The sequence below is a fragment of the Palaemon carinicauda genome, chromosome 6, assembly GCF_036898095.1.
Source record: "Palaemon carinicauda isolate YSFRI2023 chromosome 6, ASM3689809v2, whole genome shotgun sequence".
Taxonomy (NCBI): domain Eukaryota; kingdom Metazoa; phylum Arthropoda; class Malacostraca; order Decapoda; family Palaemonidae; genus Palaemon; species Palaemon carinicauda.
Genome location: NC_090730.1, coordinates 140,043,471 through 140,068,172, shown reverse-complemented (window position 1 = coordinate 140,068,172; position 24,702 = coordinate 140,043,471). Strand labels below are relative to the sequence as shown.

Here is a 24,702-nt window from a genome sequence, read left to right as displayed (position 1 = left end):
TCTAATGTCCATTAGAGGCTCTCCAGACAGTGATATAATGACGACGCCCTGATTAGCCAGTCGTCAAAATAAAGGGAGGCTCTGAATCCTCAAAAAATGTAGAAAGCTTGCTACATTTTGCAAGGGCCTTGTAAAAACAAGAGGAGCAGGAATGAGGCCGAAGTACAGTGCTCGACATTGGTACATTACTTTCCCGTCCACAAACCTCAGATGTTGTTGAAAGTTTGGATGAATCGGGATGTGGAAGTATGCATCCTGAAGGGCGAGAGAGACCATCCAGTCGCCTTCCCTTACTGCTGCCAAGACAGATTTGGTAGTCTTCATCGTGAAGTTTGTCTTGACAATGAACACATTGAGCGCACTTACATCTTAAGTACTCCTGCAGTGAACGTGGCTGCCAGATCATTGGAGCCATCCCTGATAGCCTTGTTCCTGCAGTGAACGTGGCTGTCAGATCATTGGAGCCATCCCTGATAGCCTTGTTCATGCATGACATAATTGTACAGCAAAACATTGACAGCTGGAGAGACCTTCTGACTTAAAGCTCCCAGGGACCAACCAACAAATAAAAACTTCAAACGCTCGAAAAAACTCCTAACAGGAGATGGTCTAGCTCTGAAGCCGACCATAAAATCTTGGAGCGTCTCATGGCCAGGCGACGGGGAGAGTCTATGAGGCTTGAGAAGTCTCCCTGGGCAGAGGCAGGAACTCCCAAGCCGAGAACTTCTCCCGTGTCATACCAGACGCTCGCTCTAGAAGCCAGTTTAAAAGGAGGGAAAGCAAAGGCTGTCTCCCCCAAACTCCTCCTGGTGATCAACCAGTCGCCTAGCAAACGTAAAGCTCTCTTAGAAGAGCGAGAGAGCACTAGCTTAGAAAACGACGGCTTCGAAGTAGCTAGGCCTAGCGTAAACTCTGACGAAGGCGAACGAGGAGCAGCAGTTACAAAATGGACCGGAAAAAGATCCTTAAAAATCAGCATGATTTTTTTAAAGTCCATAGAGGTCTGAGCAGCTTTAGGCTCCTCTCCATCTGACAAAGTCCCCAAAGGAATATCAGGAGGAGGAGGATCAGCAACTTCCTCATCTGAAGGAACCTCGTCCGACAATTGTCTAGTCTCATGAAAAGGAGAGACCTGCCGCGGCGGCAATGCTTGACAGGCAATGTCAACAAGCAAAGGAGCAGCAGTAGCAGTAGAGGAAGCGACGTCAGGTCGCTGCTGAAAGGACTGAAAACCTTGTGACTGTCCAACAACAACAACAGGAGTTGATGGACGCTCGACGTCACGTCGGAACTGCATTGACTGCCTAGACTGAGCAGTCAAAACAACCTTCGACTGCGGTGATTGACGCTCAACGTCAAGTCAAGGCAACTGAGCTGGTTGGCGAACGTCCTGAACGTCAACACGAGACTGCGGCAGCGGCTGAACGTCAACACGAGACTGCGGCAGCGGCTGAAAGTCAACACGAGACTGCAGCGAGGGAGGATCCATGTCACGTGACTGACGTGAAAAACTACTGACATCACGTTTCAAAGTACAAGAAACGTCAGCACTAACGTCAAACGGACGAGTAAATGCTCGTTTGGGCGGCTGACGGCCAGTCTCGTTTAGCGTAACGGCGACTCGAAAGCGAAAGTTCATCGTGAACCTGCTCAACGTCATACTTCTCCATAAGGGAGGCAAGCTTAGTCTGCATGTCCTGCAGGACAACCCATTTAGGATCAACGGAAGTCGGAACAGGCCGAGACGACGGTAACGTCTGTGTTGGCAAAACATTGCCTTTACCGCGACCCTCGGACCCCGTGTTACGCTTGCGTTTAATAGGCGAACAGTCTTCCGACGACTGCAAAGGGTCAGAGCTGTCCCCATGGCTACAGCCAGGACGCTGGACCTGTCCTGAAGGGACTGACTTTCGCTTAAAGGGTCTAGAAACCTTGCGCCAAGGTTTCTTTTGCGAAAAGTCTTCGGATGACGAGGAAAACACAGTCTCACCCGTCTTATGGTAAGGGCGATCTTGACGAGAAACGTCCGATACCAAAGAGGGAACGTCTGTACGTTGGTTAAAGCCTCTCGTCCCCTTAAGTCCTACGACATTACTTCTCCCTGGTGCAGGGGAGCCTGAAAGAGGTCTCGGACTAGGGGAGCGACAAGCATGAACAAACGAACCCTCCGCAACACAGAACATGTTTTTTTTTTGCACTTACTTCACTGATATCGTATTTTTCAATAATTTCACATTAGGCATGAATAAAACTGATATCTACCTGAAGCACGCAATTCTCCCTTACATCAAAAGGTTATAATTGCGAAATGTAAAAATCAAAAAACATATACATATATATCGAATAAAACGGAAATATATAAAGTTAAAAAGGATCAGTGACTGGGGAGGAGACTAAACACTAGTTCACTAAAGACTACGTTTTCAATCTCTCACCGTACAGTGCCTTGGGACGAGAATAAAAACTAAAAACGTTTTATCCTCTATCCCCGTACAGAGACTTGGGACGAGAGTAAAAAACTGAATCGAGAACAACGTTACTCGCTCCCAAACTCCTTACTTGGGACGAGAATAAAGATCGGATCGTTCTCTCTTTCTGTCTCTCTTGTCACACACAAGAGAATTGCCCACTCACCCTTCGTCAATAAACAGGTTATTTGACCAAAGGAAAAAACTGAAAGGACTAAGAAATTGAAAACTAACAAGTTCCTTTAAATTAGTATTTAAAACACTTCAGTTTGAAAGAAGAATGAACAAAACGTCAAAATCGATTTACTCTTTCTGCAAAGTGAAACCGTGATTCTCTCTTTCTGTATCGTAACGATAGAGCGCAAACTGCGTAGCATAAATAAACCAAACGTTAGTTCATCTTTGAAAAAAAAAAAAAAAAAAAAAAAACAGCACGAAGACTATTCAAAGAATATATTTCTTAAAATATTTTCTAAAAAATATTCATTTCATAACTCTTACAGAGCAATTGATTTAAACTTAACGAAAATAAAAGTTGAATGGGCTCAACGTTGTTTAACTCCGGTTTCCAAGTTAGGACCGCCTACATCTCGGACTAGGGGAGGAATAGGTAAAGGCCGCATATAAACAAAACATAAAATTTATCTTGATGTTTAGTATAAATGGAAAGCTAATCGAAGAGGCCTAATAAAGGCGGGTGAGATATAAAATATATAGAGGAAAATCTATAAATATCAACAATAATTTATAACGTGATAAAATAATTACTAAAAGCCTTAAACACACTTCCGTACACTGAGGGAAGGGTCGGCCATCTTTACTCTATGGAAAAACCAGAGATAAAAAAGCAAGGGCAAAACACTTTTCCTCTCCTTTCAAAAGCATTTCTTTTGAAGATAGTATTGAATAATCCAACACGGCGAAAGCAATAAAACCAAAACCAAGTACTTCACCAATTCGGTAGAAAACTCGAGGTCATAAAGCGAGTGGAATCAACTTGTCGATGAAACCGACAGAGAAGAACTGGAGCTGTTTACAAGTATATGCGGTATCTGGCCGATAGTCGGCGCTGGTGGGCACACCCTCAACCTTCACAGCGATCGCTCGCGAGTTTTTGGAATCTGTCGAGCCGTCGGAGACGTCAGCTATTATATATTCACCGGCTAAGTTTAATATTTAAAACCATCAGTGTATAGGCTAGCTTTTGATGTATATCTAAAAATGAAAATTAAATTAAATAGAGATGATTTTATATCATGCTTTTGCTAAACACGCCAGCACATCACATAAAACCAAACCATGTTACATCACCGATCATAATGAACAAACAAATATACTTACACATCTGTATATAAGTTAGCTTTAGCAGCAACAAATATCTTAATAAGTATTGGTTATGTAATAATAATGTTATTCATTTTGTTTTACTTACTTTATCCTTAGTAATTCAAAATAAATGAAATAAGAGCAATCTTATATAAAGTTTTCCTAATAAATGCTGCCTAAAATAGAAAACATTGTTTCGTTTAAGTTTCATCAGCGATCATATAGAACATACAAACACATTTACACATGCAAGGGATAACTAATGATACTAAGAGCTTTTAGTAAAGATGTTATTACAAATATTTTACTTGCCATATCCCTAAAAATTAATACACGTTGCATAACACGAAAACCATTTTCTTTGCGTTTAATCAGCAATAACAAAGTACCCCTAATGACAGTATGATGTGATAGAAGATGATCCTTGGTTGGAGAAAGAGTGAGGATAATCCAAATCAAAGTGGATTTTTAATGAAAAATAAGTACGCTAATCTAAATCACTATTATTACTATAAGCCCAAGGTCTCCAACAGGAAAAAATAGCCCAGTGTAGAAAGGAAACAAGGAAATAAGCTACTATAGAAGTAATGAGCATTTAAAATAAAAGTTTAAGAAAAGTAACATTAAAATAAATATTTTATGTATAAACTATAGAAATTAAAAAACAAAACAAAAGGCAGAGAAACAAGATAAAATAGTGTGTCTGAGTGTACCCTCAAGCAAGAGAACTCTATCCCAAGACAGTGGAAGACCATGGTACAGAGGCTGTAGTGTACTACTCAAGGCTAGAGAACAATAGTTTGATTTTGGATTGTCCTTCTGGTAGAGCTGCTTACCATAGCTAAAGTCTCTTCTACCCTTATCAAGAGGAAAGTAGCCACTGAAGAATTGCACTCCAGTAGTTAACCACTTAAGCAAAGAAGAATTGTTTGGTAATCTCAGTGTTGCCAGGTGTATGAGGACAAAGGAGAATGTGAAAAGAATAGGCCAGACCAGTCGGTATATGTGTAGGCGAAAGAAAAATGAGCCATAACCAGAGAGAGGAATCCAATGTAGTACTGTCTAGCCAGTTAAAGGACCCAATAACTCTCTAGCGGTAGTATCTCAACAGGTGGCCGGTGCCCTGGCCAACCTACTACCTACAAATACTATCGTAAGCTGGGTTACTGAGCGTCGGAGAGAAAATTAGCCTATACAACTCAAACTTCACCTACGACGCCTAAGATGCAGGGCGATTGTTTTAGCCCAAATTTTGGGAAAAAAAAAGTGCGTCCTATAGGCTGTCAAATACAAATAATCTTTCAATGTCAAGTTTGTCCAGTATTGTAGTGTGTCCATTACCTAGTGAAATCTTATAACTGAGCTTATGACCAGGGGAAACTACTGTATCTGATCTGGAAAAAACTCGGAATAGTTACCATTTAATGATAAAGGAAAGTGGAAAACTAGGCGAGTACTAAAGTATTAAGTACAGCAAAACATTTGAATTAAAGTACCTAATTTCTGTGAATCTCTAAATATTCCCTTTTCATGGCAGTTTCCATAAATCCTGTTATAATTTATTTTGAGAATGAATCATAATAGTACCACTATAATTATCCTATAGAAATAATGACTTCTGTTTATAACTAATGTAGAGTAATAATAAATTTTACATTGTGCATTATGAACAAAATCATGGTTCCAATTTTACAAGAATACTATGCTATACATGTTACTGTATATTCGTTTATTTTATGCCAGAGTAGCAACGTATACTGTATATATTACAGAAGAACATTTTCATATATAAATGTACAACTATAGTAAATTACATGAATATTTTCCAAATTTTGGCATCAAACAGTTGCCAGCTAAAACCTATGGTATAAATAGCCTGAAAACTTTCTCTACCAAAGGCCCTACCAGTCCTTAAGAATCCATTGCTTCGAAATTATACTGAAACTTAAAATGGTCAGTCCAGTGCCATGAGTATAAGTGACCCTAGTGGTGATCTGTGTAAATGATGCTCCCTAAATGTTACCTTTGCCTGTCACCCCTGTACAAGTAACCCATGCCCTATCCCTGTGATTGAGACCTGTGGTTCCTTCCCTCCCTGTGCTTGTGACACCAGCAAATGTGTATTGCGAATACCAGTGATTGTGCCTCCCCCTACTTTTGTGACAGTGTCCCCCCCATATTGTGGTTTCTGTCAGAGTGACCAGTGAGGTATCTCCCCTTAGAGGAGCTTTTATTATTAGCAACTTCCCTATTTGCAGAATCAGAGGAGAAAGTTGTTAGGTGGAAGAAGTAATCTATTCCCCTCATGTTCCAACTCTTCTTCCTCACACTACTACTCTTTCTCTTCCGATCCCGAAGAAAAATTAGTAGTAATCTAGGAAAAAAAGTTAGAGTTGCAAGATAGGAATGTAGAAAACTTTGGAGAGAGAGAGAGAGAGAGAGAGAGAGAGAGAGAGAGAGAGAGAGAGAGAGAGATATCTGCGATGGGTGCGTGGATTTCCTCTTACACAACAGAATAGCAAAACATCAAAACAAACCATGCCAGGAAATAAAACTTATAAAAAAGTAAAGGTTAGGAGGCTTTTAATGCTAATTTTTACTTGGAGAATATTATTTGCACTAGTTTGCTTCACTATAAATTCCTCAACTAACTATGGATATGTAGATGAAAGCTGAATCAATTTGACATAAAATGGCAATCAATAACACCAAATCCCAAGCCATTAATACTAATCCCCAAACAAATATACACAAAATGGATATAATTTTGTTATTTTAAAAGATAAGATTAAAGACGAGCTAAATAAACGGGATGGAGACCAATAATATTAGGACCAACCCTTCAACCACAATGGTAACACCACCAACAACACTAAACTTTACAGTAACTTCTGTATTCTGCAAAGGCATCAATGTAGTAATAAAGATGTAATTGAACAATTTTATTTTTGTGGTTAGTGTTGTGTGGTCTCCAAGGCCTTCCCTGTTAAAAGCTAGAACAGGAAATCCAATACACAGCACCTACCCAAGAGTAAGCTTTTCCTCTGTCAAAACTACTTTGTTATTTCAACTTTCCATAACAATAAACATGTCTACACAAAGTAGTTGGATGAAAAAATACTCAAATATCTAATACCTTCAAACTTCTTCATGAAAATGAGAAGACTGATCATTCAAGAATATGTTCCTCAATCATTCAATTAGCTCCTGATGCCACACTGAGCTTCTTTTGACAATGGACGGAACGTTTCCGAGTCCTGATCTACTGAAGTTATAAATGTCATGTCCACATTTCATACTGAAAGGTATACGCTTTGAAAGGCCCAAGAGTAAACAAGTAAATTAAATTCCAAATTTTCTATAATGGCAATTTTAGTGAAAAGTGTTTCCTCGAGCTGACCATTATTAGAATTCCAGATATAAATCAAATAATTTAATGTGAGCCTTATACAGTATTCAATAGACTTGATTTTCTTATCTTCTCACTTCACTTGCATTTGAATGAGTGCCCTATTCATTTTGTAAAACCTTTATTCATTAGCTTTAATTGTATGTTCGTAAAATAGATTGTGATTGAAAATAATGAAAATGTTTCTCAGTTAACAGGTCTCCCATAAATCATCAATCTAAAATATACCAATAAATTATACAATAATTATTATTTCAAATTCCTATGTTTATAAAAATTTCATTGCCTTCGCCAAAATTGAAGATATCCTATGAACCAAGAAAATGACAATGATATTTATACTGTATAAAAATATTAATAAAATATAACCAAGATTATTATAGTATCATGACACATAACAAAACTACGGAAACTTCACATTTCAAGTTCGACTTAAACCCAGATTGAGTTACAACCTGTCTCTTAGTCCCCACCCAAGTCATAAGTCAACAACTATCTGTAGTGCAGTACAAAGGGTTACTTAGTGTTTTAGTTGATTGCACATTGGATATGGGCATTGAGTTGGTAGGTTATGAGTTGACTCAACCTAGGGAAGCAAGCATTTTCATGCCTGTCTTATTACCAAACTCGAGGGAATAAGGAAGGCTGACTATGCATACAATAATATAAAAAATGTTTGCAAATAATACAGTACACTATACAGTAGTCTATCTTTAAAACTAATACTGTACTAGAAATTTGTCAAAATTCTCTTTCTAGCTTTAAATTGCACTTTTTTATAGCAGCTCTTTACAAATGGTAAAATGATGATATCCACACAATTAACAAAAACCTACCCACAATTGTTTGTACTTCACTCAAAAGATTCAGCTCTATATTTCTTGTTTCTTTCCACAAAACCTTTAAGTAGGATCTGGTGAGAGAGGCAGGCCAGATAACAGTGAGAATTAATAATAGTACCATGTAACCTTGCATTTTTGTCAACGCTATTACTTTATGTCCTGTTAAAATAACTTCTTTGTCAAAGACTGACAAGCTTTTGTACGATCATGCAGTACTGAAGACTCACGTGACAAAAAATGTTATTTTCCTTAGTAAAATAAATTTTTGAATATACTTACCCGATGATCATATAGCTGCAACTCTGTTGCCCGAGAGAAAAAACCTACGGTCGGGATACGCCAGCGATCGCTATACAGGTGGGGGTGTACATCAACAGCGCCATCTGTCAAGTAGGTACTCAAGTACTCGATGTCAACAAAGAACCAATTTTCTCCTCTGTCCACTGGGTCTCTATTGGGGAGGAAGGGTGGGTCCTTTAATTTATGATCATCGGGTAAGTATATTCAAAAATTTATTTTACTAAGGAAAATAACATTTTTCAATATTAAACTTACCCGATGATCATATAGCTGATTCACACCCAGGGGGGTGGGTAGAGACCAGCATTACATGTTGACATTATTATGAGCTAAGTATTCCGTATTTCATTTTAGCAGTTATTCAAAATAACAAGCATAAAATAAATAAGTACCTGGTAAGGAAGACGACTTGAACAATTACTCTGCCTTTTTAAGTACGTCTTCCTTACTGAGCCTCGCGATCCTCATAGGATGCTGAGCGACTCCTAGGAGCTGAAGTATGAAGGGTTGCAACCCATACTAAAGGTCCTCATCAAAACCTCTAATCTAGGCGCTTCTCAAGAAATGATTTTGACCACCCGCCAAATCAAGTAGGATGCGAAAGGCTTCTTAGCCTTCCGGACAACCCAAAAATATTTCAAGAGAAAGATTAAAAAGGTTCTGGAATTAGGGAATTGTAGTGGTGGAGCCCCCACCACTACTGCACTCGTTGCTACGAATGGTCCCAGAGTGTAGCAGTTCTCGTAAAGAGACTGGACATTCTTAAGATAAAAGACGCGAACACTGATTTGCTTTTCCAATAGGTTGCGTCGAATATACTTTGCAGAGATCTATTTTGTTTAAAGGCCACGGAAGTTGTGACAGCTCTAACTTCGTGTGTCCTTACCTTCAGCTAAGCTCGGTCTTCCTCATTCAGAAGGGAATGAGCTTCTCGTATTAACAGTCTGATAAAATAGGATAAAGAATTCTCTGACATAGGCAAAGATGGATTCTTAACTGAACACCATAAAGCTTCAGACGGGCCTCGTAAAGGTTTTTAAAATAGAACTTAAGAGCTCTTACAGGACATAATACTCTTTCTAGTTCATTTCCAACCATACGATAAGTTTGGAATATCGAACGATATTGGTCAAGGCCGAGAAGGCAGCTCGTGTTTGGCTAGAAAACCAAGTTGTAGAACATGTAGCCGTTTCGGATGAGAATCCGATGTTCTTGCTGAAGGCATGAATCTCACTGACTCTTTTAGCTGTGGTTAAGCATATCAGGAAAAGAGTCTTAAAGGTGAGATCTTTCAGGGAGGCTGATTGAAGTGGTTCGAACCTGTCTGACATAAGGAATCTTAGAACCACGTCTAAATTCCAACCAGGTGTAACCAAACGACGCTCCTTCGTGGTCTCAAAAGACTTAAGGAGGTCCTGTAGATCTATATTGTTGGAAAGATCTAAGCCTCTGTGACGGAAGACTGATGCCAACATGCTTCTGTAACCCTTGATAGTGGGAGCTGAAAGAGATCGTTCTTTCCTCAGATATAAGAGGAAGTCAGCTATTTGAGTTACAGAGGTACTGGTCGAGGATACGGATACTGACTTGCACCAGTTTCGGAAGATTTCCCACTTCGATTGGTAGACTCTAAGGGTGGATGTTCTCCTTGCTCTAGCAATCGCTCTGGTTGCCTCCTTCGAAAAACCTCTAGTTCTCGAGAGTCTTTCGATATTCTGAAGTCAGTCAGACGAAGAGCGTGGAGGCCTTGGAGTACCTTCTTTACGCGTGGCAGACGTAGCAGGTCCACCCTTAGGGGAAGTGTTCTGGGAACGTCTACTAGCCATCGAAGTACCTCGGTGAGTTATTCTCTCGCGGGCCAGAGGGAAGCAACTAGCGTCAACTTTGTCCCTTCGTGAGAGGCGAACTTCTGCAGTACCTTGTTGACAATCTAGAACGGAGGGAATGCATATAGATCTAGATGTGACCAATCTAGTAGAAAGGCATCTATATGAACTACTGCTGGGTCCGGGATAGGTGAGCAAAGTATTGGGAGCCTCTTGGTCATCGAGGTTGCGAAGAGATCTATGGTTGGCTGGCCCCAGGTGGCCCAAAGTCTCTTGCATACCTCCTTGTGGAGGGTCCAATATGTTGGAATTATTTGTCCCTTCCTACTGAGACAATCTGCTATGACATTCAAGTTGCCTTGGATGAACCTCGTTACTAGTGAAAAGTCTAGACCTGTTGAACAGGAGAGGAGGTCTCTTGCGAACTCGTACCATGTCAGAGAGTAGGTCCCTCCTTGCTTGGAGATGTACGTCAAAGCAGGGTGTTGACCGTGTTCACCTCCACCACTTTGCCTTGAAGGAGAGACCTAAAGCTTTTCCAGGTCAGACGTACTGCCAGAAGCTTCTTGCAGTTGAAATGCATTGTCCTTTGACTCGAGTTCCATAATCCCGAGCATTCCCTACCGCCTAATGTCGCACCCCAGCCTACGTCCGATGCGTCCGAGAAGAGAACGTGGTTGGGAGTCTGAACAGTCAGGGGAAGACCCTTTCAAAGGTTGATAAAGTCCTTTCACCAAGTCAGACCAGACTTTATCTTTCCGGAAACCGGGATCGAGACCGCTTCTAGCGTCTTGTCCTTTTCCAGTGAAAAGCTAGATGATACAGAAGAGGACGGAGGTGTAGTCTTCCAAGTGACACAAATTGAACCACGGATGACAGTGTCCTAACCAGACTCATCCACAGCCTGACAGGGCAGTGTTCCTTCTTCAGCATCTCCTGGATGGATAGCAGGGCTGGGGGTTGATCGTCTTGTTCAGCAATGTCCTCATCAGAGGGTTCCTCATCCGAAACTGATGAGGAAACGGCAACGGAGTGGGCAACGTCTGACTCGCTGAATCCGGTCGCACTGGTGGATGCGTGACGGAGCCGGACACAAGATCATGGTACTGCTGCACAGTCTGTGAACTGTCAACCATGGGGACGCGAGGAAGTACAGCGTCAACCCGAAACTGTCTAGACTGTCTGGGTTGTGCAGTCAACCCCCTACAGGGTTGCTGAGGTTGCCGCACTGCGTCACAACAAGTCACCTCTGCTGGTTGTTGAACGTCTTCCTAGTGACACACTGAACGTCCACAACCACCTCCGAGAGTCGCTTAACGTCAACGTGCGACTGGCAACCCACACTGGGTCGCACCGGTGGAGGAACCATCTCAACTGGCGGACGTGAGTAGGATACCTCAGCGTCAACAGGGCGTACAACCAACCGGTAGGAAGGTTGTTGGCTAGAAGGTTCTTCTCCGTAAAAAATCCTCTAACAAGGACACAAGCTTGGACTGCATGTCTTGCAACAAAGCCCAATAGGGTCTATGGGAGCAGGTGTGGCAACAGACGGGGTTAGCGACTGAAGCGGAACCATTTACCATCCCTGGAAGCCTTGTTATGCTTTAATTAAAGTCCATAGGAGGCTAAGCAGCTTAAGGCTCCTCTCCAAATGACAGAGTCCTCAAAGGAATATCAGAAGGAGGGAGAACAGCACTTTCTCATCTACAGGAACCATGTCCGAGAAAAGCTAGGTTATCTCAGTGAGGGTCTCACTGGTGCAAAAGCAGCAGACCAGAAGGCAACGTTATGTAACTGCTTGACAGTCTGTGAACTGTCAAAAACTGAACTGTCAACCACAACAGGTGCGTGAGGACATACAGCACTGGTGCATTAGTAGCAGACCAGAAGGCAACGTCATGTAACTGCTTGACAGTCTGTGAGCTGGCAACAACCAAAGCTGTGTGGGGAAGCCTCAACTCCTGACTGACTAGTCTGCTGCGGCGAGTGGCGGTAACCACAGTGGGTTGCGGAGGCTGACACACCGTGTCAAAACACGGCAGCTTGTGGTAGCTCACGCACGGCAACGGAGTGCTCCGTGTGTCTGTGGGAGTCAGCATGCGTCTGGCAGGGTCGACAGCGCATGGGTGGAGGAGCTCTCACAACAAGAGTGTGGGAGCAGGCAGCCATGCTGGGCGCACAACCGTGGCAGGTTGTAGGCAAACGGGTGCATCGTCAACCTACTCCGCAGTCGGAGTGTGGGAGCAGGCAACAACCAAAGTGCGTGGTGGGGACTGCCGTGGGTTGCGGAAACTAACGCATCGCGTCAAAACATGGCAGCTTGACTCCACCTTCCCACTGCTGATGCGGTAGCTCACGCATGTTAACGGAGGGAGCCGCACGTCGGCTAACGTTAACATGCGTCTGGCAGGGTCGATTGCGCATCGGAGGTGGAGCTCTCCGCAGCCGGAGTGTGGGAGCAGGCAGCCTCAGCGTGAGCTGGGCGCACAACAGTGGCAGGTTGTAGGCTAACGAGAGCAGTGTCAACCTTCTCCGCACGAAACTCCTGCATAACTGCAGCTAACTGAGTCTGCATAGACTGCAGTAAAGACCACTTAGGGTCTACAAAAAACGGCAACAGACGGAGCTACTGTCCGTTGTGACTGAGGGTCTAAAACAGCTGGTGCGGCAACAGACGGAGTTACTGCCTGTTGCGGTACCACCTTGCCTCTCTTGGGAGGTGTGCAGTCGTCGGATGACTGCAGCGAGTCCGAACTGACCCAGTGGCTACACCTAGGCCGTTGGACTTGCGCGGAAGGGACCGACTTGCACTTAAAAGCTGCAAGATTTGGTCCATGGTTTCTTACGAGAAACCTCTTCCGCAGACGAGGAATAAATGGGCTCTCTCGTCTTTGTGTGGGTGGGGCGATCTCACGTCGGCAAACGTGTGTAGATACGCCCGAAACCACGGAGGGAAAAACGTCTGTTCGTCGATCAAGGCCTGTGGAACCCATAAGTCGTTCGACATTACTTCTCCCCTGGGCTTGGGAGCTTGTAAGAGGTCCCGGACTAGGTGAACAACTGGCACGAACAGACGAACCCTCGGACGCAACACTGTAACACTTTGCGCATATCACTTTATCACTTTTGATTTTCTGTTTGCACTTATTTCACTGAAATCGAAACTTTAACTGATTTCTACCTGAAACACGCAATCCTATCCTTCATTAAAAGGTAGTAATTGCGAAAACAGTTTTACAATGCAACAGAAAAACATAAATAAAGATAAAGAATTCAGTGGCTGGAAAAGAGACTAAACACTAGATCAAATAAACTACGTTTACAATCTCTCACCGCATAAAGCCTGGGAACAAGAATAAAATCCTAGAAACGTTTTACATTCTTCCCCTACAGCGACTAGGGAGAAGAGAGAAAAAACGAGAACAACGTTACCCGCTTGAACGAAACGTTTATTCTCCTCTCTCTCCCTCCGTCTCTATCTCTCTCTCTCTTTTCTCTTGATTTAGCACCTGAGAGAAGAGCCCAATTATATATCGTTAAAACATGTTATTTGCTAAAGGAAAAAACTGAAAGGTTTCCCAAATAAAAAGTTCCTTTATTTAGAATTTAAACCATTTAAGCTAAGAAAGAATGAACGAAACGCTAGAATCGGTTTACTCTTACTGCAAAGTGAAACCGTGATACACTCTCTCTCTATCGTAACGATAGAGCGCAAGTTGAACGTTCTGAACGTCAACAACTGCGGAGACTAAAAACTAAACGTTAGTTCATCTTTGAAAACAGTACGAGACTATCAAAGAAAATCTTCCATAAAACATTAAAATTAAAAAAGTATTAAATTCTTTAAAGGTTAAATACGATATAACGGGCTCAATGTTAATTAACTTCGGTTCCAAGTTAGGACCGCCTACTATTAGGAAAGGTCGCATATAAACAAACATAAAAATTTATTTTTTTTGTAAGTTTATAATAATTGGAAAGTTAACCGAAGAGGCCTAAAAAGGCGGAGAGATATAAAATAAATGGATCTATAACGTGTTAAGCAAAATTACCAAAAACCTAAACACACTTCCGTCTAAGGGAAGGGTCAGCCATTTAAAAGTGAAAGAGAGTCCATACTCTCTTCGTCACCATAATTAAATCTATCCAAAACGAGTTCAAGTTTTGAAATGAAGAAAAAACCCCTGCATAGCGAAAGCTCAAAACTGGAATAGTGTACTTCACCAAATCGTTGTGAAAACAAATCCAGTTAGGGACGGCGTATTTAGTAGGTCTTGCCGGTGGCACGACAGAGGAAAAATTGGTTCTTTGTTGACATCGAGTACTTGAGTACCTACTTGACAGATGGCGCTGTTGATGTACACCCCCACCTGTATAGCGATCGCTGGCGTATCCCGACCGTAGGTTTTTTCTGTCGGGCAACAGAGTTGCAGCTATATGATCATCAGGTAAGTTTAATATTGAAAAACTAATTTTAAACTAAAATCTAGTCTCATTTTTAGGTGTGCTTGCATTTGTTTTAGGTGGTCTACCTTGTTACTAATTTTGTATAGTAAATGCAGTATCGGTTTCTGATATTTCTGTTGCCATGAGTGTTATCCTCTTCCTCCTTTTTATGTGAACCAAAGGTGAATCTAGAGGGTCATCACAGTTATGGTGAGAGTTTATTATAATTGAAAGGTGTCTTTTTAAAGAAACTTAAAATTCTACACAACATATGAAAATAACCTAATCTCTAAGGAAATTAAAGAATTTTCTAACCACATAACCCAGTCTTACCTTCCATTGGTCTTTGATGTGGAAGTGGAAAAGCACCTGCTGCTGCAAGTGAACTGTGGTGGTGACTGCGAACCCACCACCATGGATACATGTACGGACCAACATCCTGTTAAACAATACATTACTAAAAAGATAATTCAAACTTGAATGCTACATGATTTTTCAGTTCATTATTTCAGACCTGAAAATTATCCAATAAAACATTACAATAATTAATCCTTGACTCAGTGATGAAAGCTAAATATATATCAAGAGGTTTGGGATACTGCTAGAATGTTTCATTCCTTTGATGGGAAAGATAATGGGAAAATAATAAAGATTTTAAATTTTTTTTACGGCTAAACATCAATTAAACAGAGCTTCTAGAGAAGCAATATAAACATCAGGTGAGTATAGAAATACAAAATCTTATTGTTAAAATTCTGTTTTAACCATAAAAATTAATAATAGGGTGCAATAGTTAATGGATTAGGTACATACCAGAGGATTAAACATATACTTGTTCTTCTTGTGCTTATGTTTTCTTGTTTTATATTTTCTACTTGCATCCTTATAACTTTCAGAAGTACATGATGATGAGGAAGATCTAATTCTACGGTTTCTTCTGCTCTTCTTATATTTTCTTGAGGAGGAGGAGGAGGAGGAGGAGGAGGAGGAGGAGGAGGAGGAGGAGGAGGAGGAGGAGGAGGAGGAGGAGGAGGAGGAAGAGGAGGAGGAGGAGGTTCTTATTCTCTCTTTTCCTTTGCTTTTCTGTCTTGCCTTTCTGGAAGACTTCTTGTCACGTTTATTTATCTTTTTGGATTCTTTATTAACCTTTTTGGCTATATGTTTGTCCCCATCACTGGATGCATTAGAGCCTTCCGCTTTCAAATTTATTTTTGTATCATCACTATAACTAAGCCCAGAGTGAATAGATAGGAGGTTTTTCTTTTCTCCATCTGCGACTGGTTTTCTAGTTTTAACTTGCTGGGGTATGGTCTTAGGTAAAATTTTCCCTTCTATTTCAATGGGGTTTATACTTTCATTCTTGTTTATGTTCTCATTTTCTGATGCTTCAAAATCTTCACTGTACTTACTGGCAACATTGTCACTACTGTTTCTTTCAGCCACAGATTCAGCAATACTACTTTCACAAGGAAAGGATAACTTTTCAATCACACTCTCAGCACTACTGTGACTAGATATACCATCACCATCATCATCTGCTTGATCCTGAATTGACAGAGAAATTAAAGACTTTGAACTAGTTTTCCGTTGTATCCCTGGGACTATAATTGAGTTTCTCCTAGAGGAGTGATATATACTTTCGTTTACACCTGTGAACAGTATTCCTTCTAATTTTTCTATAGGGTGACCTTCATCGTCTACTTCAGCATCTGGGTAGAAAAGACTCACGCTAGACTTCCTCATCAATTTCTTGAGTGCGTCAGAGCTTCCAGATGGGTTGTTTTTAGAAGCTGAAGAGAGATTATCTTTTTCAACAATAGATTTCTTCCTAGATGATTTTGGTTTTTCATCTGTTATTTCCTTTCTTACAACTAATTCTTCTACCTTATCATGAAAGCCAGAATACTGTCCCTCTAATGGTTTGAAATCTTCTTGTGCTATTTTGGGATAATCAGCATCCTCACTTAACTGTCCCATTATATCTTCCATAGTAATAATATTATTTAGGTTAAGCACATCATCACTTTCATCTTGTACACTGCTGTTATCAGAAATAGATTGTCTTGGTTCTTTATCATATTTCCTTTTATTGTCTTCTGTATCTGAAAATGAACTCTCCTCAAGATACCTAGCCAATTCATCATCTACAGAAGAGTCATCATAGCTCTTGGATTCCCTTTTGTTTCCAGTTGTTCGTGACTGAGAATATATTTTGTTGTCATCTCCAAAACGATCTTTGTCTCCATGACCCTCCTCTTGAGTTGTTATTTTTGATGCAGGCTTTTTTGCATAACTTTTTCTATATTTTCTCTCAATATTGCTGAATTCATCATGAGATAAGGCCTTCTTAGACGTTTTTTGACTATACTTTTCACTGAGAGCTGTTATATCATTAGTAGTTACCAAATGACCAAGTTCACGATTTTTTTCTTTCGCATGAAATTCATTTTCGTCTGAAAAATCTGCTGTGTTAGGTGATTTATCCTCAGGACTTGAGAGACGCGATGAAATGTCATCAAGATCATTAGCACCTTGTTTCAAAATATTTGTCTTCCTACTTAACTGATTCAAGTACGCCTGAAATAAAGATGAACAAATTATAAGAAAATAGTTTGAGAAAGCTTTAAACTAAACATGAACCACAAATCAAAATTTCATGTTTCAGATACAAACCACTGCCTCATTAGAGCTAACTACTTTCGCTTTTAAAAGGTATATAGTACTAAATGAAAATTTACATAGCCTGACCTTTTCAACCTATTAATATATTTTGCATTCAATAGGACAGGAAGGGAATACAGTGCAAAAACACTATTTCTATGTAAAAATTGGATGTAATGTATATGTACAAAGTACAAATCACTGCCTCACTGGGGAAATGGTAAGGCAGAAAGATGAACAAAGTAAAAATTTCCTTTACAATCATGAGACTGCTAGGTGAAAATACTTCTCTACATACAATTATATCTATCAAACTTTGGATGCGAGATCAACTTATAAATAAAGTAACATTGGATTTGGCATAATCTGATAAAAAATGGAAGGATAAGCCAAAGCTGGCACAGAAGTCTGAACTACTGTACTGGGAAGAGTAGAGTAAGAACTAAAATCTGGATATCCACCATAACATGATGGTCATGGATGTTGAGAATCTCTAATGACTGAAATAAAAAAACATGAGTAAGAAAACAAAGTTAACCAGTGTAGGATTTCAAACTAAGGACAACCCATATGCCAATGGACTAAGAGTGGAGATAAGTGGTTCGTTAGTGTGAAGCCATTCTCCCAAAAGTGTGAAAATAAAAGAGAGAGAGAGAGAGAGAGAGAGAGAGAGAGAGAGAGAGAGAGAGAGAGAGAGAGAGAGTGTGTGTGTGTGTGTGTGTGTGTGTTTTACAAGGAGTCACAAGGATTTTGGAAGAGTCCATCCGTGGAGACTCCATTTGCTCTTGGGTAGAGCAATTTAGTTTAACCATTTAGAGTTCTTATGATCATGTCAAAGTTTTTCTTAAACTCATTTGCTGTGTTACTGTTTACTACATCCGCTGGAAGTCTATTCCAAGTATTTGCTATTTTGTACAGTACTGTATGTAAAGATATTGCCACATCGAGTGGTGTATCTTTTCAATTCCAGTTTGTATCTGTTAACTCTGGACTGATTTTTGCTAAGCGGGAATAGATTGTTGTAATATGATATTTTAATTATAAAATAAATTTTTGAATATACTTACCCGGTGAATATATAATAGCTGCAACTCTGCGGCTCGACAGAAAACACACTCAAAAAACTCGCGAGCGATCGCTATGAAGGTTGCGGGTGTGCCCACCAGCGCCAACTGTCGGCCAGATACCACTCTTGTATGTAAACAAAACCTTCAATTCTTCTCGTCCCGCTGCGTCTCTATTGGGGAGGAAGGGAGGGTCATTTAATTTATATATTCACCGGGTAAGTATATTCAAAAATTTATTTTATAATTAAAATATCATTTTTAAATATTTAACTTAGCCGGTGAATATATAATAGCTGATTCACACCCAAGGAGGTGGGTAGAGACCAGAGTTAATTATGTTTACAGCGTATAAGCTAAGAGTTTTTTCATTTTGACAGTTATCAATATAACAAAACCAAAATAAATAGGTACCTGGTAAGGAAGTTGACTTAGACGATTACTCTGCCTTGTAAGTCTGTCTTCCTCACGGAGCCCAGCGATCCTCTTAGGATGCTGACAGACTCCCAGGAGCTGAAGTATCAAGGGCTGCAACCCATACAACAGGACCTCATCAAACCCCTAATCTGGGCGCTCTCAAGAAATGACTTTGACCACCCGCCAAATCAACCAGGATGCGAAAGGCTTCTTAGCCTTCCGTACAACCCATAAAACAATATTAAAAACATTTCAAGAGACAGATTAAAAGGATATGGAATTAGGGAAGTGTAGTGGTTGAACCCTCACCCACTACTGCACTCGCTGCTACGAATGGACCCAGTGTGTAGCAGTCCTCGTAAAGAGTCTGGACATCTTTCAAGTAAAATGACGCGAACACTGACTTGCTTCTCCAAAAGGTCGCGTCCATGATACTTTGCAGAGATCTATTTTGCTTGAAGGCCACGGAAGTTGCTATAGCTCTAATCTCGTGCGTCCTAACCTTAAGCAAAGATCGGTCTTCCTCACTCAAGTGGGAATGGGCTTCTCGTATTAAAAATCTGATAAAATATGACAAAGCATTCTTTGACATAGGTAAGGATGGTTTCTTAACCGAACACCATAACGCTTCAGATTTACCTCGTAAAGGCTTAGTACGAGCTAAATAGAACTTAAGAGCTCTAACGGGGCATAATACTCTCTCTAGTTCGTTGCCTACGATCTCTGATAAGCTAGGAATATCAAAAGATTTAGGCCAAGGACGAGAAGGCAGTTCATTCTTGGCCAGGAAACCAAGTTGAAGAGAACAAGAGGCTTTTTCTGTCGAAAAACCGATGTTCTTGCTGAAGGCATGAAGCTCACTGACTCTTTTAGCCGCGGCCAAGCACACCAGGAAAAGTGTCTTAAGAGTGAGATCCTTCAGGGAGGCTGAATGTAAAGGCTCAAACCTGTCTGACATGAGGAATCTTAGGACCACGTCTAAGTTCCATCCAGGAGTAGCTAAACGACGTTCCTTAGAGGTCTCAAAAGACTTAAGGAGATCTTGTAGATCTTTATTGTTGGAAAGATCTAAGCCTCTATGCCGGAAGACCGAAGCCAACATGCTCCTGTAGCCCTTGATCGCGGTAGCTGAAAGGGAGCAAACTCTTCTCAGGTATAAGAGAAAATCAGCGATTTGGGCTACAGAGGTACTGGACGAGGATACAGATACTGACTTGCACCAGTCTCGGAAGATTTCCCACTTCGATTGGTAAACTCTAATGGTAGAAGCTCTCCTCGCTCTTGCAATCGCACTGGCTGCCTCCTTCGAAAAGCCTCTAGCTCTAGAGAGTCTTTCGATAGTCTGAAGGCAGTCAGACGAAGAGCGTGGAGGCTTTGGTGTACCTTCTTTACGTGGGGCTGAAGTAATAGGTCTACTCTTAAGGCCCCCATACACTACCGAGCATCGAATCGCGCTTCGAGTCACCTCAAGCTTGGCTCGAACTCGAAGGAGGCCACACACTAAAGAGCCTTGTTTCAGTTAAGCGCTTTTTCCGCACAGTGAAGATGTCATCCTCAGACCTAGACACAGACGATTTTTTAAGCATTGCTGTTGCTCTCGAAGAGAAAAAACGTAAAAAGCGATCAAAGTGGAGCAAATCGTGGCTTTTAAAGAGAAATGATTTCTCACATACCAATTTGCTAGAAGAACTTAGATTGAAAGAGCCCCAAGATTGGTTCAACTATCTGAGGATGGACGAAGATACGTTCCTAGAGCTTCTTTCCATGGTAACTCCTATTATTGAGAAGAAAGATACGAAACTTCGAGAAGCAATTTCTCCCCATCAGCGTCTAGCAGCCACATTACGCTTTTTAGCAACTGGGAAATCCTATGAAGATCTAAAATTCTCAACGTGTATTTCTCCACAAGCACTGGGACACATTATTCCTGAAACCTGTGATGCGATATACAGAGTGCTCAAACCCCATTACTTAAAGGTAAGACAACATTTGTTTTTCTTTGTGATATGCCAATACCAACATTTTTAGCGATACCGACAGATATCTCTATTTAGCAATGTATCGATACCGATACATTTCAAAGTTTAAAAAATTTGTGAAGAAGCAGCTTTAATTAATGTTATTCAGTCATAAAAGATATGTTAATGATAGGTAATTAATTAACTGAAGGAAACATGAATTTCAATTTTAATATCACTTTATCTTATAGGTACCTTAGCCTATAGCTACATTGATACTTGATAAGGAAAAAAAAAACACTGGCTATATCAGTTTTTAATGATATTTTATTTTTAGCCAACATCAAAATCCTTATATGAAAATAAAAAAATAGAAGAAATTGTATATAATTAAAAAAAATTCTGTAACAACAAAATGAAAATGAAAACTGAGGATTTCTTTCCTTCATTGATAATGCTAATTATATACTTAAAGAAAATTCAATAAAAAAAAATAAATGACAAAATAAAAATGAAAACTGAGGATTCCTAACTAATTACCTACTTAAAGAAAATTCAATAAGAAATTCATTTCTGTAACATAACAAAATAAAAATGAAAACTCCTTCATTGATAAGGCTAGTTATATAATTTTCCTATCTATATGAATTCATTACCAGAGAAGTTATGGAAATTTGATGCAAGTTGGGTCTCTCCTGTAGGTTGGGTCCCAGAAAGAGGATTGAGGTGTCCATTGACAACATGGGACATTTCATTAATGCATCCTTTTTTGGCCTTGTACAAAACATCATTCACCAGACGAATAACCTCCATCGAAGTGCTTTCTGGGAGTTCGTCCAATTGGATTGCCCAAGCTTTAACTTGAGCATCGAATTTACTACTTTGCTTTTTCTGGAGACGCTCGGAGAGTAACTTATAAAAATCCCTCTGTGAATTCTTGCATCCTTTAGAAGATGTAGAAGATGATGCTTCGGAGCCTATAGGAGAAGGAGCAGGAGTGGGAATGGTTACAGTTGTTGGTGAAGAAACAGATGTTTCATCCAACTGTGGAAGAAGAAAGAAATATATTTAAAATGTGTACAAACTTTTGTACTTCGGCATTTATAAATTTTTCGTTGGCTAAGCAAAATCATTTATTTACTTCATCTTTTACCCTTTGAGCTTTGCCCTTTTTTTTCTTCTGTATTGTTTTTTTTTTCTCTTTATATATATATATATATATATATATATATATATATATATATATATATATATATATATATATATATATATATATATATATATTTTTTTTTTTTTTGAGGTCAGGCTAGAGAATGAGACTTCTGGTCCGTCCTGATTCTCCCGTCCATTAAAAAAAAAAAAAAAAGTTAGGATTTACAGATGGAAAAAATTGATATCATGTGACTTTTTTTAAGTAACTTGTTAAAATTTGCATTATATAATATGGTATATTTATAATTTTCTTTATATTCTCTTTTTCAGTTTCCTTCGAGTGTCGCAGAATGGAAAGCAATCGCACAACAATTTGAAAACAAATGGCAATTTCCTAATTGTTGCGGGGCGCTTGACGGCAAGCACATAAGCATAACTCCTCCCCATGATTCCGGGTCTTATTACTGGAACTACAAAGGATTCAATAGTGTTGTGCTGTTGGCCCTTGCAAATGCCAACTATGAGTTTATTATGTGTGATGTTGGCACTAATGGGCGAATATCAGATGGAGGTGTGCTTGAGAACACAAAATTCGGAGACCTATTAAGCGAAGGGAAACTGAATTTGCCAGAGCCAGCTAAACCAGAAAATAGTAGCAGAATTTTGCCATATGTATTCATCGGAGATGAGGCTTTCGCGTTAAGGAAGCATTTTTTAAAGCCTTATTCCTCTAAAGACCTCACAAAGGAGCGCAGAGTATTTAACTATAGGCTCTCTAGAGGAAGAAGAATAATCGAAAATGTATTTGGTATTATGACTTCACGTTTTAGGATTTTTTCTTCACCAATAAATCTAAAGATTGCTAATATAGAAAAAGTAGTATTAGCATGCTGCGTTCTACATAACTTTTTGAGAAGAAAATGTAGTGCATCATATTTGCCGCCGGAAAATGTAAGCAATGATATAGGCCTAGGCATTGAAAACCTAACCATTCCTGATGTAATGCTCGGAGATGTTGCTCTACAACCTTTGGAAAGGACACATACCAGAAACCCTCCGCAAGAAGCTAAAGAAGTCAGGAATCAATTTATGGCTTATTTTATGGAAGAAGGTGCCGTTCCATGGCAAGACAAGTCAGTAGGAAACTAGAGTACGAGACCAAGTATATATAAATTCAGCGTAGTCTTTAGCCAAAAAAAAAAAATAAATAAGTAAAAAAAATAATTAAACTAACAATTGGTCTCAGACTTTTCCATTGGATAGTTAGTTAAATTCTAAACAAATTAATTATTTAGTTCATGGTGCTTTAAGGTTTTGGTGAACTTTGTATGAATTAAAACAATTAATTCTGTATAAGAAGTGCATATTATTTCTTAATAATTGTATGTATAGAACTTCATATCATTGCTAGATAGTACTTAAAATATTAAGTACAAGTCACATTGTTCAAGGAGAAAGCATCACTGAAATTGTAAAAGGATAATTAGTGTTTAATAAAAATATAAATTTCCCTTACCATCTCTCTTTCAAAGCTTTCCTCCTCTATAGTAGACCTAGAGCGTCCTGGCATTTCTTGGTCTTTCAGAAAGAGTAATTTTTCGTAGTACCATAAGTTGGGCTTATAAATGTCATCTGTGCTGGCTCCAGATTTGTATGAGGCCTGAACCTTTTTAAATTCTTTTCTAAATGATGCACGTAGAGAATTAATCTTACGTAAACATGATTCACGATCAGCATTAGGGTCACATTCTTTCAGTTTTTCTACTAATTTGTCTTGAGCAATTTGTTTTGCGTGTTTGTTATAGTAATCTGCCGATTTAATTTTCCACAAACACGGGAAAGACTGGTATAGCTCTATAAAGTCACTTAACACTTCTCTTGAATTGGCGCTATCCATCTTCAATTTCACTCAACATACAAAAATAATGGAGCCTTCCTCGTGTACCCAACAAATTATCACCTGGCTCGAAGCTCCGCCCACAAAATATCAGGAATGTCTTGATAGCGTCGAGCCAGCTGCGAGTGGCTCGTTGCACGATGCGAAAGCCCCCATACACTATGAAAACTCGACGCGTTGCACGAAGCGCGATTCGATGCTCGATAGTGTATGGGGGCCTTTAGAGGAAGACTTCTTGGAAAGTCTACCAGCCATCGAAGTACCTCGGTGAACCATTCTCTCGCGGGCCAGAGGGGAGCAACTAACGTCAACCTTGTCCCTTCGTGAGAGGCGAATTTCTGCAGTACCTTGTTGACAATCTTGAAAGGTGGGAATGCGTATAGGTCTAGGTGAGACCAATCTAGGAGAAAGGCATCTATATGTATTGCTGCTGGGTCTGGGACTGGAGAGCAATAGATTGGAAGCCTCTTGGTCATCGAGGTTGCAAAGAGGTCTATGGTGGGTTGACCCCAAGTCGCCCAAAGCCTCTTGCACCAACCTTGTGGAGGGTCCATTCGGTAGGAATTACCTGACCTCTCCGACTGAGGCAATCTGCTAGAACGTTCAAGTCGCCCTGGATAAACCTCGTTACCAGGGAGATGCCTCGATCTCTTGACCAGATGAGCAGGTCCCTTGCGATCTCGTACAGTGTCAGGGAGTGGGTGCCTCCTTGTTTGGAAATGTACGCCAAGGCTGTGGTGTTGTCCGAGTTGATCTCCACCACTTTGTCTCGAAGGAGACTCTCGAAGCTCATCAAGGCCAGGTGTACTGCCAAAAGCTCCTTGCCGTTGATGTGCATGCTCCTCTGACTTGAGGTCCACAGACCTGAGCATTCCCGACCGTCCAGTGTCGCACCCCAACCCAAATCCGATGCGTCTGAGAATAGAACGTGGTTTG

The 24,702-nt window shown here is 40.2% G+C and overlaps 3 protein-coding genes across 8 annotated transcripts in view; 1 reads left to right on the top strand and 2 right to left on the bottom strand.

Annotated features, from left to right (window-relative positions):
- Positions 1-24,702, bottom strand: part of LOC137642671 (micronuclear linker histone polyprotein-like) — a 91,216-nt gene that overhangs the window by 18,486 nt on the left and 48,028 nt on the right. For 5 of the 6 annotated variants that reach the window (XM_068375443.1, XM_068375444.1, XM_068375441.1 and 2 more), the window contains exons 3-4: positions 15,431-17,194; positions 14,951-15,056 (exon numbers count right to left, since the gene is read on the bottom strand). In XM_068375443.1, coding sequence (XP_068231544.1) covers positions 14,951-15,056; positions 15,431-17,194 — 1,870 coding nt within the window. Of the gene's footprint in view, positions 1-6,976; positions 7,093-14,950; positions 15,057-15,430; positions 17,195-24,702 lie in introns of those variants that run through there. The other variant, XM_068375446.1, reaches the window with a different exon arrangement.
- LOC137642672 (uncharacterized) lies at positions 20,180-23,380 on the top strand. Its single transcript, XM_068375447.1, has 2 exons — positions 20,180-20,736; positions 22,200-23,380. Exons 1-2 carry the CDS (start codon positions 20,305-20,307, stop codon positions 23,016-23,018), a joined length of 1,251 nt encoding a protein of 416 aa, XP_068231548.1. The 5' UTR covers positions 20,180-20,304; the 3' UTR covers positions 23,019-23,380.
- On the bottom strand, positions 21,046-23,986 carry LOC137642673 (uncharacterized). The gene is made up of 2 exons (XM_068375448.1): positions 23,386-23,986; positions 21,046-21,761 (listed from the first exon to the last, which is right to left on the bottom strand). The coding sequence occupies exons 1-2, from the start codon at positions 23,764-23,766 to the stop codon at positions 21,357-21,359; spliced, it is 786 nt and encodes a 261-aa protein (XP_068231549.1). The 5' UTR covers positions 23,767-23,986; the 3' UTR covers positions 21,046-21,356.

Coding starts and splice junctions, on each gene's coding strand:
- LOC137642672 (XM_068375447.1), top strand. CDS start 20,305: ATGTCATCCTCAGACCTAGACACAGACGATTTTTTAAGCATTGCTGTT. Junction 20,737..22,199: donor TCAAACCCCATTACTTAAAG/GTAAGACAACAT, acceptor TCTCTTTTTCAG/TTTCCTTCGAGTGTCGCAGA.
- LOC137642673 (XM_068375448.1), bottom strand. CDS start 23,766: ATGGATAGCGCCAATTCAAGAGAAGTGTTAAGTGACTTTATAGAGCTA. Junction 21,762..23,385: donor AAAGCTTTGAAAGAGAGATG/GTAAGGGAAATT, acceptor CTTCTTCCACAG/TTGGATGAAACATCTGTTTC.